General features: G+C 36.8%; 1 protein-coding gene across 1 annotated transcript in view; it reads left to right on the top strand.

The window, feature by feature from the left end:
• The window catches only part of LOC134669100 (adenylate cyclase type 2-like), a 128,380-nt gene that overhangs the window by 105,010 nt on the left and 8,654 nt on the right, over window positions 1-14,716 (top strand). The window contains exons 6-11 of the mRNA XM_063526635.1: window positions 10,295-10,502; window positions 10,867-11,037; window positions 11,318-11,434; window positions 11,714-11,841; window positions 12,069-12,127; window positions 12,573-12,734. Of these exons, the coding sequence (XP_063382705.1) occupies window positions 10,295-10,502; window positions 10,867-11,037; window positions 11,318-11,434; window positions 11,714-11,841; window positions 12,069-12,127; window positions 12,573-12,734 (845 nt within the window). The remainder of the gene's footprint in view (window positions 1-10,294; window positions 10,503-10,866; window positions 11,038-11,317; window positions 11,435-11,713; window positions 11,842-12,068; window positions 12,128-12,572; window positions 12,735-14,716) is intronic.

Genomic DNA, 14,716 nt, shown 5'->3' with positions numbered 1-14,716 from the left:
GGTAGGAAAAATTATAGGAATATTTAACACACAGGAAGAATTTGTAGCCTAAATTATCACTCACATGATCTTTATAAGTAACACTTCTCTGATCTTTATAAGTAATCATTGTTCTTTAAAGTGAAGAACGCTGGCTCTAACCGAAGTACTCATTTCTAGACTCCGAAAAGATAGAATAGGGAATGAGCGCCGTTCGGTACAGTCAGCAGCAGATGTTGCTAAGCGGGCGAGTGTTCAAAATTACTTTGACACGCTCTTATTCTCTTAACAATAAAGTCGCGTCAAGATAATTTTGAATACATCGCCCGCTTAGCAACTTCTGCTGACTGACGCCATCAAGGATTTGTTTACACTTTTGCACGTTACTCCTTTGCAATAAGGCTAAAAATAGTAAAAAAGTAAATATATATTTCACGTCGACTGTACCGTCGTTCATCTTTTATACATGAGCCAAAGACTCTCTGACGTATAACTCCCAAATCTAGATATATTTAGCCACAAAACATTGCATTTTTAATCAAGTTTGCAGCGCTTGAGAGATTTCGGTAATCTGCTGTCTATTTTGGCGTTGTGGAGGTGGAGTGTTGTGGAGATGAATTTATTCAATCAAACTTAAATGAGTTTTAGTAGCTAACTATTCTATTGTTTGTACTGCTTTTAGAGCTCTTTCCCACTGACGTTCAGTTATTTGCGGGTACGGTTTTCTGCAGGATCCCGTTTTCTGTAGTACCTATGCGTGCAGTACTTATCCCGCAAACCAAATGCTCGTGCGAACGTTACTATATCAGTGTATACTAAAACGGGATCCTGCAGAAAACCGTACCCGCAAAAAACTGGACGTCAGTGGGAAAGAGGTCTTAATATTGTGAGATTTGGGAGTTTTGTACGGTCATAGACATCAAACATGACCTATTAGCTACACAGGGATTGTTAGAATTTTTAGAATGAAGCCGGGCGGAGCGGAACTTTTAAACCCTAAATGGCTCAATAATTAATGTCGGTGACTGTACACTAGTACTTACATTCTCCAGTTTGTATAAAAAAAAACAGATTCTTAAAAGAAGTGATTTATAAAAGAAGGAACCAGTAGGTATTGTATGATGTCTACTTATAACAGTTTTAACTCTTTTGCGGCTAAACTACGGTCGTCGCCAATAATTATGGGATTCGTAGAGGCAAAGCGACTGTTTTCTGAATGGATTAAAAATACTAGTTAACAGGCCAATTCGAAAGTAAGTATACTGATTTCGTTATCGTAAAATGCACGATAACGAAATCAGTATACTCACACTCCGCTCATACTTGTCCGGACATGTATTGGCGCGGGCGAGAGGCACGATAAGTAAATAACATAATTACGATTCAAATACATAAATATAATTTCGTTGTAAGTAAAACAACGATTTTAACAATAAATAAATCAATCAATTTTGATGTCAGTGTAAAGATAAAAGATAGCTCAAGTAAAAGTATTAATTATCCAACGTTGTCGTCTATTGAAAAAATACCAGATACTGAACAATTCAGCTTTCAAAGGTTTCTCGCCAATGAATTAGACCATCTCGTCCAAAAAGGAGATTAATGTCTTTTCTCTTTGGATATGGCAGGCTCTTATACATAGAATGGGAGACAAATGAACAAAAACATGGGTAGGTAATGTTCAAAAACCGGGCAAGTGCGAGTCGGACTCGCGCACGAAGGGTTCCGTACCATAATGCAAAAAAAAAACAATAAAAAAGCAAAAAAAAAACGGTCACCCATCCAAGTACTGACCACTCCCGACGTTGCTTAACTTTGATCAAAAATCACGTTTGTTGTATGGGGGCCCCATTTAAATCTTTATTTTATTCTGTTTTTAGTATTTGTTGTTATAGCGGCAACAGAAATACATCATCTGTGAAAATTTCAACTGTCTAGCTATCACGGTTCGTGAGATACAGCCGGGTGACAGACGGACGGACGGACGGACGGACGGACAGCGAAGTCTTAGTAATAGGGTCCCGTTTTACCCTTTGGGTACGGAACCCTAAAAATGAGCGCTTCTTGGTTAATGCACAGGGTATATATGAGGCTTGATAAAAGGGTGGGTAATCTGAGGGGCAATTTCCGTACTGATAAAAACAGACATGAAAAACGGGCAATAATTAATTCTATGGGGATACAAGTGGAGCAAAATTAATTATTTTTTACGGAGCAAAGGCGGTAATGTATTTGGAGTGAGTGTTTTTAGGCTTCCGTAGCCAAATGGCAAAAAACGGAACCCTTATGGATTCGTCATATCTGTCTGTCTGTCCATCCGTATGTCACAGCCACTTTTTTCCGAACCTATAAGAACTATACTGTTGAAACTTGGCATTAAGATTTTTACACAAAAATAGAAAAAAAACAATCAATTTTGGGGGTTCCCCATACTTAGATCTGAAACTCAAAAAATTTTTTTTATCAAACCCATACATGTGGGGTATCTATAGATAGGTCTTCAAAAATGATATTGAGGTTTCTAATATAATTTTTTTCTAAACTGAATATTTTGCGCGAGAGACACTTCCAAAGTGGTAAAATGTGTACCCCCCCCCCCCCCGTAACTTCTAAAATAAGAGAATGATAAAACTGAAAAAAATATATGATGTACAATACCATGCAAACTTCCACCGAAAATTGGTTTGAACGAGATCTAGTAAGTAGTTTAATACCTCATAAATCGTAAACCGCAATTTTATTATGTTACTTGCTGCTACGGAACCCTTCATGGGCGAGTCCGACTCGCACTTGTCCGCTTTTTTGTTTGTACACACAATAGAATATTCCGTTTTATCTAAATGACAGGGGGGGCCTTCTACGAAAAAAGAAAATTAAAATTTCGTAAAAATAAAGCAATTTCGATTTACGTTATTCGCGACAAGACCTCAGCAGGCCTATGGAACTCTCCGCGCGAGCTCGGATTAATACCTACGAATCGGCTCCCGTTCACGGTAGATAGGCAAGCCAGTTGGTTGCCACGCGCGCTCACGTGCGCACGTCACCGCGCGCCGCACTGTCAATTTTTACGATAGTTAAGTACAAGCTACGTAGTAGGTGCCTACCTACTATTGAATTTCTTTAATTAAACATGTAGTGTTTATTATGTATGACAAATGTATAGTTTTAGATATCTATCTATTTGAAATAGGTAGCAATTTTTTAATTTATTTTGGTAAATGTTTATTTTAACGACAGTAAGTTAACTTTACACCGGAAAGTGCCTACTCATTTTTGCACTGGTTAACTTATAATTAATTACCTGTATTGATGGGGTTTCTATTATTTTTCTTTATAGTATAACATTAATCTCTATCTGGTTTTAAATTACACGAAGTTTTAAAACTAATTCTTTCTGGGATTATTGCGCGGCTTATAAAACGGCGTAAACACAGCGGTTACTGCAGGGACATATGACCTTTTAAAAAGACTATTTCGCAAACACTAACGCATAATTGGAATATTAGGTATAATTTAAGATTTAGCTTTCCTTTTATTTCACTCCGCTGTTTACGTAGGTATTTATTTATAATTTCTAAGCATCAGCAACCCTAGCGTTGTGCCGGTGCGCGCGGTGCGGGGAGCGGCGCGCTGAAGGTCACTCCATTGTATTTTTGTGTAGGTATCAAAACGGTAGGTATTTTCGTTTTGTTTGAGAGATAAGTATCTGTTCGTAAGAACTATTATATAATCTGTGACCTCAGCTTAACCGATTTAGTAGCGATTTTTTTAAAGTACAAGTTGTATTTTTTTAATATCTGAAATGTTATCTTTTGAAAAAATTCAAAGTACAAAGGAAACTTTAATTATTAAGGAAATGGAAAATTTCGATTCCCATACAAAAATGAGAGGTTTCCTAGATATTTCCTTGTGGAAATTTCACCATTTTGGAAACTTTCCGATGGCACAAGCACAACAATTTAGCGTTGTTAGTTACTTTCGTCAAGTAGATAATGTTGACAGCAATCAGGCGCAATAAAGGTGTCTAAGACTGGCATCGTAACCATATTAAGGCCCCGTCACACCTGCCTACTTAAAGTGCGGAGCGGTGGGTGTTGCAACATCAGTGGATACTTAATTTGTTTCAGAGTAAAAAGAGTAGTCTCTCTGCGTGAAACAAATGTGTGAGTACGGCACGTGCATGAAATTGATCCAAGTATTTTAAATGCAATGCCAATATCTAACATTAAAAACCGGGCAAGTGCGAGTCGGACTCGCGCACGAAGGGTTCCGTACCATAAAGCAAAAAAAAAACGGAAAAAAATGCAAAAAGAAAACGGTCACCCATCCAAGTACTGACCACGCCCGACGTTGCTTAACTTTGGTCAAAAATCACGTTTGTTGTATGGGAGCCCCATTTAAATCTTAATTTTATTCTGTTTTTAGTATTTGTTGTTATAGCGGCAACAGAAATACATCATCTGTGAAAATTTCAACTGTCTAGCTACGCTATATCACGGTTCGTGAGATACAGCCTAGTGACAGACGGACGGACGGACGGACGGACGGACGGACGGACAGCGAAGTCTTAGTAATAGGGTCCCGTTTTACCCTTTGGGTACGGAACCCTAAAAACTGGTTTGATTAGAACGATCACATTAGACTTTAAAAGTAATAAATAAATACGGCCTCTTCACGGCAGTATTTTTGACTTTAAATTAGCAACAAAAAGTATGTGTACTACCCGGGTTATTTCAATTTGTTGAGACGTACCTATTCTGTTCATAATATAAGTAATACTAATAGTACATTACTACAGAGGCCGGGACGAAAGGGGTTGCCGGCCGAAGACATATAGACGGCCGAGCGAAGCGAGGCCGGATAGGTCTGAGCGCGGGCAACCCCATTTCCCGCCGAGGTATGTATAGTGCTTTTCTCAAACATGCAATGAAATAAATAAAATAAAAAATCCACGAAGTTTTATTTATAGAAAAAACTAAAAGTAAACTACACCCAAAATATAACCAACACGTACCTATATCATTATCACGCGTATGTTTTACAAGAGTCGTGTATCTTTACTACCCGTATATTTTCATGTATCTTTGATTTTTTCGCCTTGTATCCGTCTGACTGTCGTTTTCGTCACATAAGTTTACATAGTCTTTCATGTTGATATCATGTTTCACATACATCGTTGCTTTATGCATGGAGTAAATAAGTATAATTTCCACAATGTTGACGAATTTGTAGTTACATTCATTTAAAATATGCCACAAAACTGCTTTTAATAAACTGTAAGCCATTTTTCTTAGTTTCTCAAATAATAAAATTGCCATAAGCAACCATATACATACTTCGTCTTTAAGTTGGCGGCAGAGGCAGCAAGTTATTTAAAATCAATTCTGCTTACGCTGCCAATTCCAACACCTACGATTACAATTAATATTAATTTCATTATTTCGTCGGAACTCATATTAAAGTAAAAAAATCAACAACGCACCATAAATCCAATAAAACAGAATGATAATTTATCAACTTTGCCTCCATAACAATTAAAAAAAAAATAGACCGTGACCGTGGCGTGTTTGAGTAGACCTTATTACCGCTAACGTTTAGACGAAATATTTTAAATGTAATTTAATTTAATTTATGTAGTTAAATTTATAATTTAAAATTATAGAATTTGGTTAATGATGTATTATTTATTAAGTTCATGTTGATTTTATACAAATAAAACTGCAAATTATAGCAAACATTGTGTTTTGTTTTTTTTTTATAAGCGTAGTGGCAGAGTGTCATTACGAACCATAAAGCAAATACTGCCTCTGGGTTTTTTTTAATGGATGAATGCCACGATGCTGTGTCACAAATATCTGTGAAATGAAAATTAAAAAAGAGGACTTTGCCGGCCTAGGCCTGCAAGATTTGTATGAAATCCCATTAACGACCTTTTGTCCTAGCCGCACCTGAAACGTCATACTTCGCAGCCTATTATAAGGAACATAACATCAATATTTCATTGCATGTTTGAGAAAAATTATTTTCGTACTATGTCGTGTCCCGTATCCACCTTGTGATCAAGACCTTAAGACATAGGCTGGATTTGAACCAAATCAAAATATTTCATATATATAATAATTTGATTTACATTGCATTTACCGTACCCGTTCACGATCAGTCGCCATCACTCTAGCGCCTCGACGATAGAGGCGTGTTCAGATATTATATCTAATGGCGATTGTACTAGTTTGAACCAACAACCCCTTAATTTTAAAAAATGCATCAGTTGCATTACTTATATCCTTTGACGCTGTGTCATCAGAGTATAAGTAATTTGTATTTACAGCGACTGCCTCCGAGCGAATTTGAGACACCGTTCAGTTTATAAATGGATTGAATGCGCACGTTAATCTTATACGTCTAAAATTAGATTCAATGCATTAGATTAGAGGATGGAGACACTGTATTATTTGATAATCATATATATTTCGGTATTTACTGTCTGCTCAAAATAACTAAGTAAATGATTTGCTTTGATGACGTCTCTGCCTCTTTTCTAAGCTTATTGAAACTAACAATGTCTGTTAGTTTATTTAATGTTATAAAGAAATAAATATATCTGATGTAGATATCCGAATTAGTTGAAAAACTAACCTACTTAGTTACATACATTATTCGTTAACACTAGGTGCAATGTTTAAGTGCCTGATAGACCAAAGACGGTATTAAGGACTGTGTAATAATAATAAAACATGTCACTTCATTGAGTTTATCATAGAATAGTATTGATAATTAAATAATGAGTAGAGTAGGTACATCTCTGACGACTATCCGAAAAAAAGTACATTTAGCAATATAAAAAGCTCTGTTAGTCTTTTAATACAAAAACTTAAACATGCACAAAAACATATTTATTGTAGATTTTAAAACTAAATTCTTTACTCGTATTGGACTATATTTTATGAAGGTATTTAGTGAGCTTTAGTCGTTAACTATCGATGTGAAGTAAGGCTGATATTGAGCAATCAATATACCGGGTGTGGCATGTAATATGAGCAAAAAATTTAACTGTAGGCTGTACTCCTCATACTGATCAACATTTGTTCAGCGACTTTTAAAAATAACTTGTGGTTTGATTTTTGATACACTTTAAAGTTTATTCTAAGGCGCAATGTATTGCGAATTTTGTTATGTTTATGCGTGACAAGCAACGTCAATCACAATGATATGGCGTGGCGATGGCGTTCATTGATATAATATGTATCAGATTCATATAATATGTATTCTCATGATCTTTATTGATTTTATTTCTTTTCCTTTTGTAAGAATTTGATATGTTTTCTGAAAGAGCTACGTATTTGTATAAAGTTATGTACTCACTGAGTATAATTGCATGAATTCTATAGTAATTTAAATTGTATTTTTCTTAATTACTCGTAATGCATGTTAATTATAAGATGTATAGTAACAGCACCAGTCATGGGACATTTAAGAGGAAATTTGGAGTATTTATGACATTTCCCTTATACATGTAAATGGTCTACCGCTTAGCGTGTTAAAAGATGAAAGTCCTATCCGTCTGTCATGTTTTAGGCGTGTTGTATCAAAGATACTGCAATTAGTTTCCACATATTTAACAAATTAAAACTATGCTTTTTTTCTCCAGTCATGGACACCAAAGCTCCAGTAATGGGCCCCCAGTAATGGACGTGGATCCAGTAATGGGCCCCCTATAATGGACATTGCTCTATCAGTATAAAATATTGAAATGGGGAATAATTTACGGCAAAAAAAATCAATTTTTGGTATAAGCTTTTATCGCTGAATGTATTTTTCTTTCCAGAGCCAATTATTATTGTATTAGATCCATCGAGACAATTCTAATATACCCAAACACAATTAGTTAGGGTTTATTGCGATAAAGTTCCTATGGCCACCTCCTGTCTCCATCATCAGATCAGGTCCATGTTATCATAATATTGCATTATCATCCGATTTGCATACTTAATTACGTACACAAAATTTCAACTGAATCGGAAATCGAAAAGTGGCTCAAATTCAGCTACCAAGATTGGACCCACACTAACTAACAGGGCAAGTTAAATAAAAGTTTGGAAAAACGATATTAATTTATCCGAAGTCCGAGAATACCTCCTGATTGACATATTTCGTAACTACATTTTACTTCTGTATTATTTAAACATGAAATTATGGCGTGGCAAGCATCATTCTGTCAATTGTCCCATCATAGGAGGTACGCAGTTTTACAGCTCCTATAATGGGATTGGGCCAAATACCACTATTTTTTTTACATCTGTGGAGTCACAACATAGTGTGTTGTATACCTTATCTCATGGTAAATGCAATTAACTAACCACATTCTAGTTTTCATCAAGTATTAATTAAATAAAATTTAATAAATTAACTCGCCTCTCTTAGCGAAGTTGTTAAGAATTCGTAGTGGTATTTTTTTTCAGTGACACGACAACTTTTGGGTTGACGCCAATTTCTTAAAAAACAGCCAAATTTAATGAAACTTCAAACTGAAACAGCTCTAGGACTCTTATTTATGATAATATACAGCCAGTGTTTATAAACTACTTTTAGATAGTTATTTTAGAGGAATTATGTTTTTTTGTCCCATTACTGGTTCCACGTCCATTATAGGGTATACTACTATAATAATGTTTTGAAAAGATGTGTCCCGCCGAGTTTGTTGCCGGTCCCATATTGGGATACCCTCCTCCAATTGAGGGGGGATTTAAATCTTCTCGGGGCAGAGGTGTACGGTTGGAGCCGGTAAAGGTTTATTTGACGTTCATAAGCGCATTGTAATATGCCTACTTGAATAAACTATTTTTTATCTTTATCTTTTATTGAAGACAATATTTATTTTGTATGAAAAATAGGGAGTCTAAATACTTCATAATTTTTAAAAGTTGTTTAGTTAAAGTGTCACTGTTTGAGGAGTACAATCCATGTTTTAATTATTTGCTCGTGTTACAGGCCACACCCGGTATAAATTCTGTAGTAACACAGTTTGCCGTCTGGTGCCCAGTCATGCAACACGCCAGTGGTCACGAATATTGCCAATTTCCGACACTATTGTCCTCCGAATATGTTTACCTGTCCAGTGTGTACTGTCGCTCGATTTAGATGGAGATTGACCGCTTCGGGATATTGGAGTAGATTGACGTAAAGTGGTTACTTTGTGGTCGTACACATACAACGCAATGATGGGATAAGAATATTGGCTTATTTTCTATTAAATCTGTGTATATGTTTGGTTATTGTAAGGGTAAATACCGTGAAAATCAAATGTACTAAAATATGTAAAAATGTTAAACTACCAATGATACGTTTGAAGGGGTCGATATAGTTTACATATTTACACGACACATTATCGGTTACATAAAGAGGTCAAAATAAAATTATGCATCATTCAGAGTTTATAAAATTTGTGGTAAAAGACATTGGTTAAACCTACCTTCTATACAGTAAAAAAAAATATATGTACTTGAAGGTTCTATTACTAGTAATATAAGCATGATTACTGCGACACAGCCTAAGTCAATACTACGAATCTACCCAACAGTATAAACACTAAACCCAATGAACTAACCTTATTTGATACCGTACCGTATCTCACAGGGTGATCTACTTATCGTCCCAACACTGAACTGCGTCAGATAACCCAGCCCTAATTCGAGATCAAAGCGCCCATCGCGGTTCGTCTTAATTGTGTCTAGTCGGAAGGGTTTACGAGGGGAGTTTCGAAGTATCTTGTTTGGCTGCGTGACTTGATCGGAAAATTTACTCGTTCTACGTGTATAGTTTAGTGTGCTTTCTGAAAGTTAGTAAAATATGTAGTTTTAGGTGCACAATTATATATTCGTAGTTTGTAGTTATCATAATAATGGTTTGATTAGCGTTTTGATCTTGTGCTTTTGCGAGTGCTCGGACTCGCCGCCGATTGCCATTTGGCAAAGCTGCTATGGAAATGAAACTATTTTCTGTAGTAGTTTATAGAATGAAGATTGGAAATTGAAGAGAAACATAATTTTAAATTAATACGATTTAAGTACTATATCTTTTCGGTTTAATGATATTTTCAATACAACAATGGAACAATATTGGAGGACCTACTTAAAGCTCCAGTGAAGGTCTTTGTCGAACATAATACCTATTGTCTAGATTTTTCCCAGAGAAAGAGCTTACATTTAAATAAATAAATATTAAGGGACATCTTACACAGATGGCCCTACATATCTATCGATCAACCTACAGGTCGATCGATATAATCACATCTTTTGAATTTCAATTTACGTTCCAGAAACCATCAGGCATATCCGAGAACGGTCGTCTATCCGTCTGCACAGTGGACCGCAAGGCCAGCATCGTGTCTTCCATCTACAATGACATTTCACCGACCAAGCCCCGCGACAACATCAGTCCTGTGCCGTCGACGAACAGCTTTGAAGATGTCGTTCCTAAAGTGCTCCGGACAGAGTCTATGAGGACGACTGTGGGAGCGCCCGGTGGTAAGATATCAGTAAAATTAATACGTCAGGTACAGTAGACGACAAAGCCAGAATCGTTTCATCCATCTACAACGACATTTCACTGACTTAGCCGCGCGACAACATCAGACCCGTGCAGTCGACGAACAGCTTTGAAGATATCGTTCCGAAAGTGCTTAGAACAGAGTCTATGAGGATGACTGTGGGAGTGCCTGGTGGTAAGATAGCACACAATTAAAATAGCCATCACAGTTAACTGAGCTTTCTTCCCGATGACTTCACTTGATTAGGATCACAATGTCAGGACCTGCTATTCTTCATGCATTTAACATAAACGATGATTTGTTATGTTATGATATATTAATTAATCTGTAAAATTTTACAGACCTTAGCAGAAGAGCATCAGTGAAAGTAGAAGGCGCTAAAACAGTAGCGTTTGATAGCCAAGCAACGAGTCCAGGAGAAGGTTTAGGCAATGGAGTGGTACCAGCCAGTACTAAACCTAAGAGCCGGAGCGGATCTATTATAGGAGCAATAAGTCCTATTATGGGAACAGGTAAAGAAAAAATATCGAAAATAATAGTCTTAGTTATATATTATTATGTATTTTAAAAGTAACTATTGATAACTGGTTAAGGTTAGATGACGTGATGGTGATTTAGTTCAAAGAAGGGTTATTCCACTAAACCAATGTTAATATAACTTAAGAAACACTATAGATTTTTAGCAGTTTATTGAAAGTAAACAGAATCACTGTGGCGTAAAAAAAGCAATAATTCTGAAGATAAGCAAACTACACTCAGCATTTATGTTAACTCTATTTTATTTTTCTTTAGAGAATACTACTGGATTAGAACTGACTTTTGATATTGAGTTGGACTCTCTACCGCCATGTGTATTCTCTAGAATGTTAAGTACTTCAACAACTATTTCGACGGAATCATCATCTCAATGTTAGTCTTGGGACACTTCCATCCCATTATTTGCATCTGTTGTGTTTGTTCATGTATCTTTATCATATTTAAGATTACTGTCTTTAGTTTAGTTTAGATTAAACATTTAGATTTAAAAGCACGATGCGACATTTCCATTAAAAAATTGGTATTCAGTGACAACCAATCGTTTGATATTATATGAATGCATAACGTACTGATCTTTGTCTCACTCTTCTTTAGATATTTTATTTGTTTTAGGGCTAATTGCTAATATTGGCTTATTATATTATTTTCCAGCTATTCCTGGTGTCCCTAGTAGATCTAGACCTTCTAGTAAAATGACAAAATACGTGGAATGCTGGGGCGCCGATAAACCCTTCGCCAACATCACCGATTCTACTCTTGCTAAAAATATAGGGATTTCTGTAAGTGTACCGAGATAACATTTATTTGTAAAAATATTTACATATGATGTTTTATTTTTATCTCCGTTTTAAAACTCTCGGGTCTTTCGAGCCCGGTCATTTATAAGGCGTGCGTGGGGATATGGATCCAACACGTAGAGGCCGTTTGGAGAGATTTGATGTCATGTAGAACACATTATTATTGTGTGTGTTATTTTTATTATTAGTATGATCTTTGTATTTTTCAGAGCCTTGCCATGATAGAACATAATTTATTGCCTCAAAGGACAACGTGCTGCGATTGCAGGTTAGTATCCTATACCATACCATAAGTAATTAGAATTTGTAATATTTTGCATTTATTTAACTACTAGGGAATGATTTTGCTTTTGACCATCGATACTTACAAGACTACAAGAATATTTTTTTTTATATTACCTAATAATATTTGTGGTGTAGGAGTATTATACACATACAATAGTACAAGCACTCATTACTCGCTAGGCGGGGTCTCAGTCCGTAGGCGCTTTTCGCCATAAAAAATGTCGCGTCTTAGAGACGCTCCTAGCATGTAGCTTCCACTGGCAGTGAATGTGTTAAACCATATTAGCCAATAATGTTTTATGATGGAAAATCACCGGCACTAAGCCAAACGCAATTCAGATTGCTAATCTCGGACATCACGTCAATGTAGATTTGTAGTACTCTATGCACAAGAACTTAGAGCTAACGATACTATTTTAACATTTCAGCAGTACCTCAGAAGACATGAACCGCGTCACACTATGGTTCACCCGTGGCAGCCAGGAGCGTCAGTACCGCAATCAACCAGACCAGCACTTCAAATATAACGTGGCTTGCGCTGCGCTACTGTTCCTGTTGTTAGCTGTGATCCAAGTACTCACTGTGCCAAGGTATAATCATTTTAGAAGTACATATCGGAAGATATGAACCGCTTCCCTATCTAGTTCAGATATGAGTAGGTACCTACTTCAAATATACCGTGGCTTGCGCTGCGCTCCAGTTGCTAGCTGGATCACAGATCCAAATAATCACTGTGTTTCGGTGAGGCCGTCATATAACATTTTAGAAGTTACTCTTTACCTCATTTACTCTAAGCTTTGTAGTCTGTGCTCCAAGCTCCATCCACCAACCAACAGCATGACCACTTCACAACTTGCGCTGAACTTCTCATCCTGTTGCTAGCTGTGATCCAAATTCTCACCGTGCAAAGGTGAGTGTCATTTTATAATATACCTCATAATACAGGGTCCGACAGCGGCGATCAGCGAGTAGCAGTGGGTGCGGAACTTCTATGCGTGCGAGTGTGCTCTTATAAAACGAACTTGTTAGGAGCATTCCACGAAATTCTACCGTTGTCCCGTACAACCGCGAATTTTTTGAAGACGTGCAGGTTTAGGAGTTTATTTTCGGTCGCAATAGACATCCATTCACATGACATCACTGGTTCACATGAACCAGTTACATTTGACCAGAAAACAGTAATTTATGCAAATATTTTACATAGATAAAATCTAAGGTAAAGCGTCATTAAACCTAAAACCTTAACACTAAAGTACGAGTAAGTATGTTTAAAGTTAATGTTACGTTAAAGCGATTTAAGTTTTAATTGCTAAAGTTAGTTTAATATATTATGTCCTGCACAGTGCACAATATATAAATTTGTGAGCAGCAATGCATTAATGAAATATCTTTTTTTTATACCACATCGGTGGCAAATAAGCATACGGCCCGCCTGATGGTAAGCAGTCACCGTAGCCTATGGACGCCTGCAACTCCAGAGGTGTTATAGTTCGTAGGTTCGTAACTGAGCCCGAGCTAATCCTATTGTCTATTGTTAAGTAAAACCGCTCGTGCCACGTGCCATCACCACCTGCATAAAAACCTGCGTACTTCGAACGCTACAGAACCAGTCTAAAATGTGTCATCGAGATGCGTAACAAAGGCGCGTTATCGGAGAGCGCAACTACACTGGTTTTTTGAGCGTTGGACTAGCCTGCGCTCAGGTGCCAAATAGAATAAGGATGACCCTTTTTTGCAGGTAAGTAGCACGTGCGGTTTTACTTAACAATAACTAGACAATAGGATTAGCCGCCGGGCTCAGTTACGAATTTACGAACTATACATGCGCGTTGCCGACCTTTTAAAAACCTGTACACTCCTTTTTTGAAGAACCCCATACACACACACAGCAGCACATCACATCACATCATCATCTACAGCAGTTTCATCTTTATGCTTTAGGATTCGATTAACTTTTATCATCCAGCGCACCATATATTCGTCTCGATCTTCGAATTCTAGATTTATTAAGACATATTGGAAGCCATCTTTCATTTTATTAGAAAAGTTATGGAACTGATAAAACATTCAAGTCTAGATCTTCATTTTAATTTTCAGTGAGGATTGTTATCTTGGAAGATTATCTTTGGTTTCTATTAAAAGCTTAGGATTATAAAAGGCTGAATGTTTTAGTCTGGAAGTAAAAGTCGGTGATACGGGGCCAACGTTATCCCGTAGATGAGCAATTCATCGGATTTAAGCGATCATAAAATCGTTGGACGCTAAATGTTCTTTTCTGACTGATTAGACACAGACTTTTCAGTTCATCTCATTTTATCGTTTACTCGATTGAGTTGATCCCTAGTCAATCGTTCTTGAAGGTTGTTTTTTTAAGGTTGCCGCCACAGCCGGTCGCGCAAAGTCGCGACCGGGCCGTAAGTTCCTCCAATCCCTTATGCCTAACAGTGAGACGTAAAGGTTAGTGATGATGATGATTTCTACACGCTATGTTGCACTAATTAAGCTTGCAATTTTCACATAGCTTAAGTTAAATCTTACAAACTCTAACAGCAAATCACGGACCGCCAGTAAA

This window comes from Cydia fagiglandana, chromosome 11 (assembly GCF_963556715.1).
Source record: "Cydia fagiglandana chromosome 11, ilCydFagi1.1, whole genome shotgun sequence".
In the NCBI taxonomy this organism is placed as follows: domain Eukaryota; kingdom Metazoa; phylum Arthropoda; class Insecta; order Lepidoptera; family Tortricidae; genus Cydia; species Cydia fagiglandana.
The sequence above is the reverse complement of the archived record's forward strand: the minus strand, read 5'-3'. Positions and strand labels throughout refer to the sequence as shown.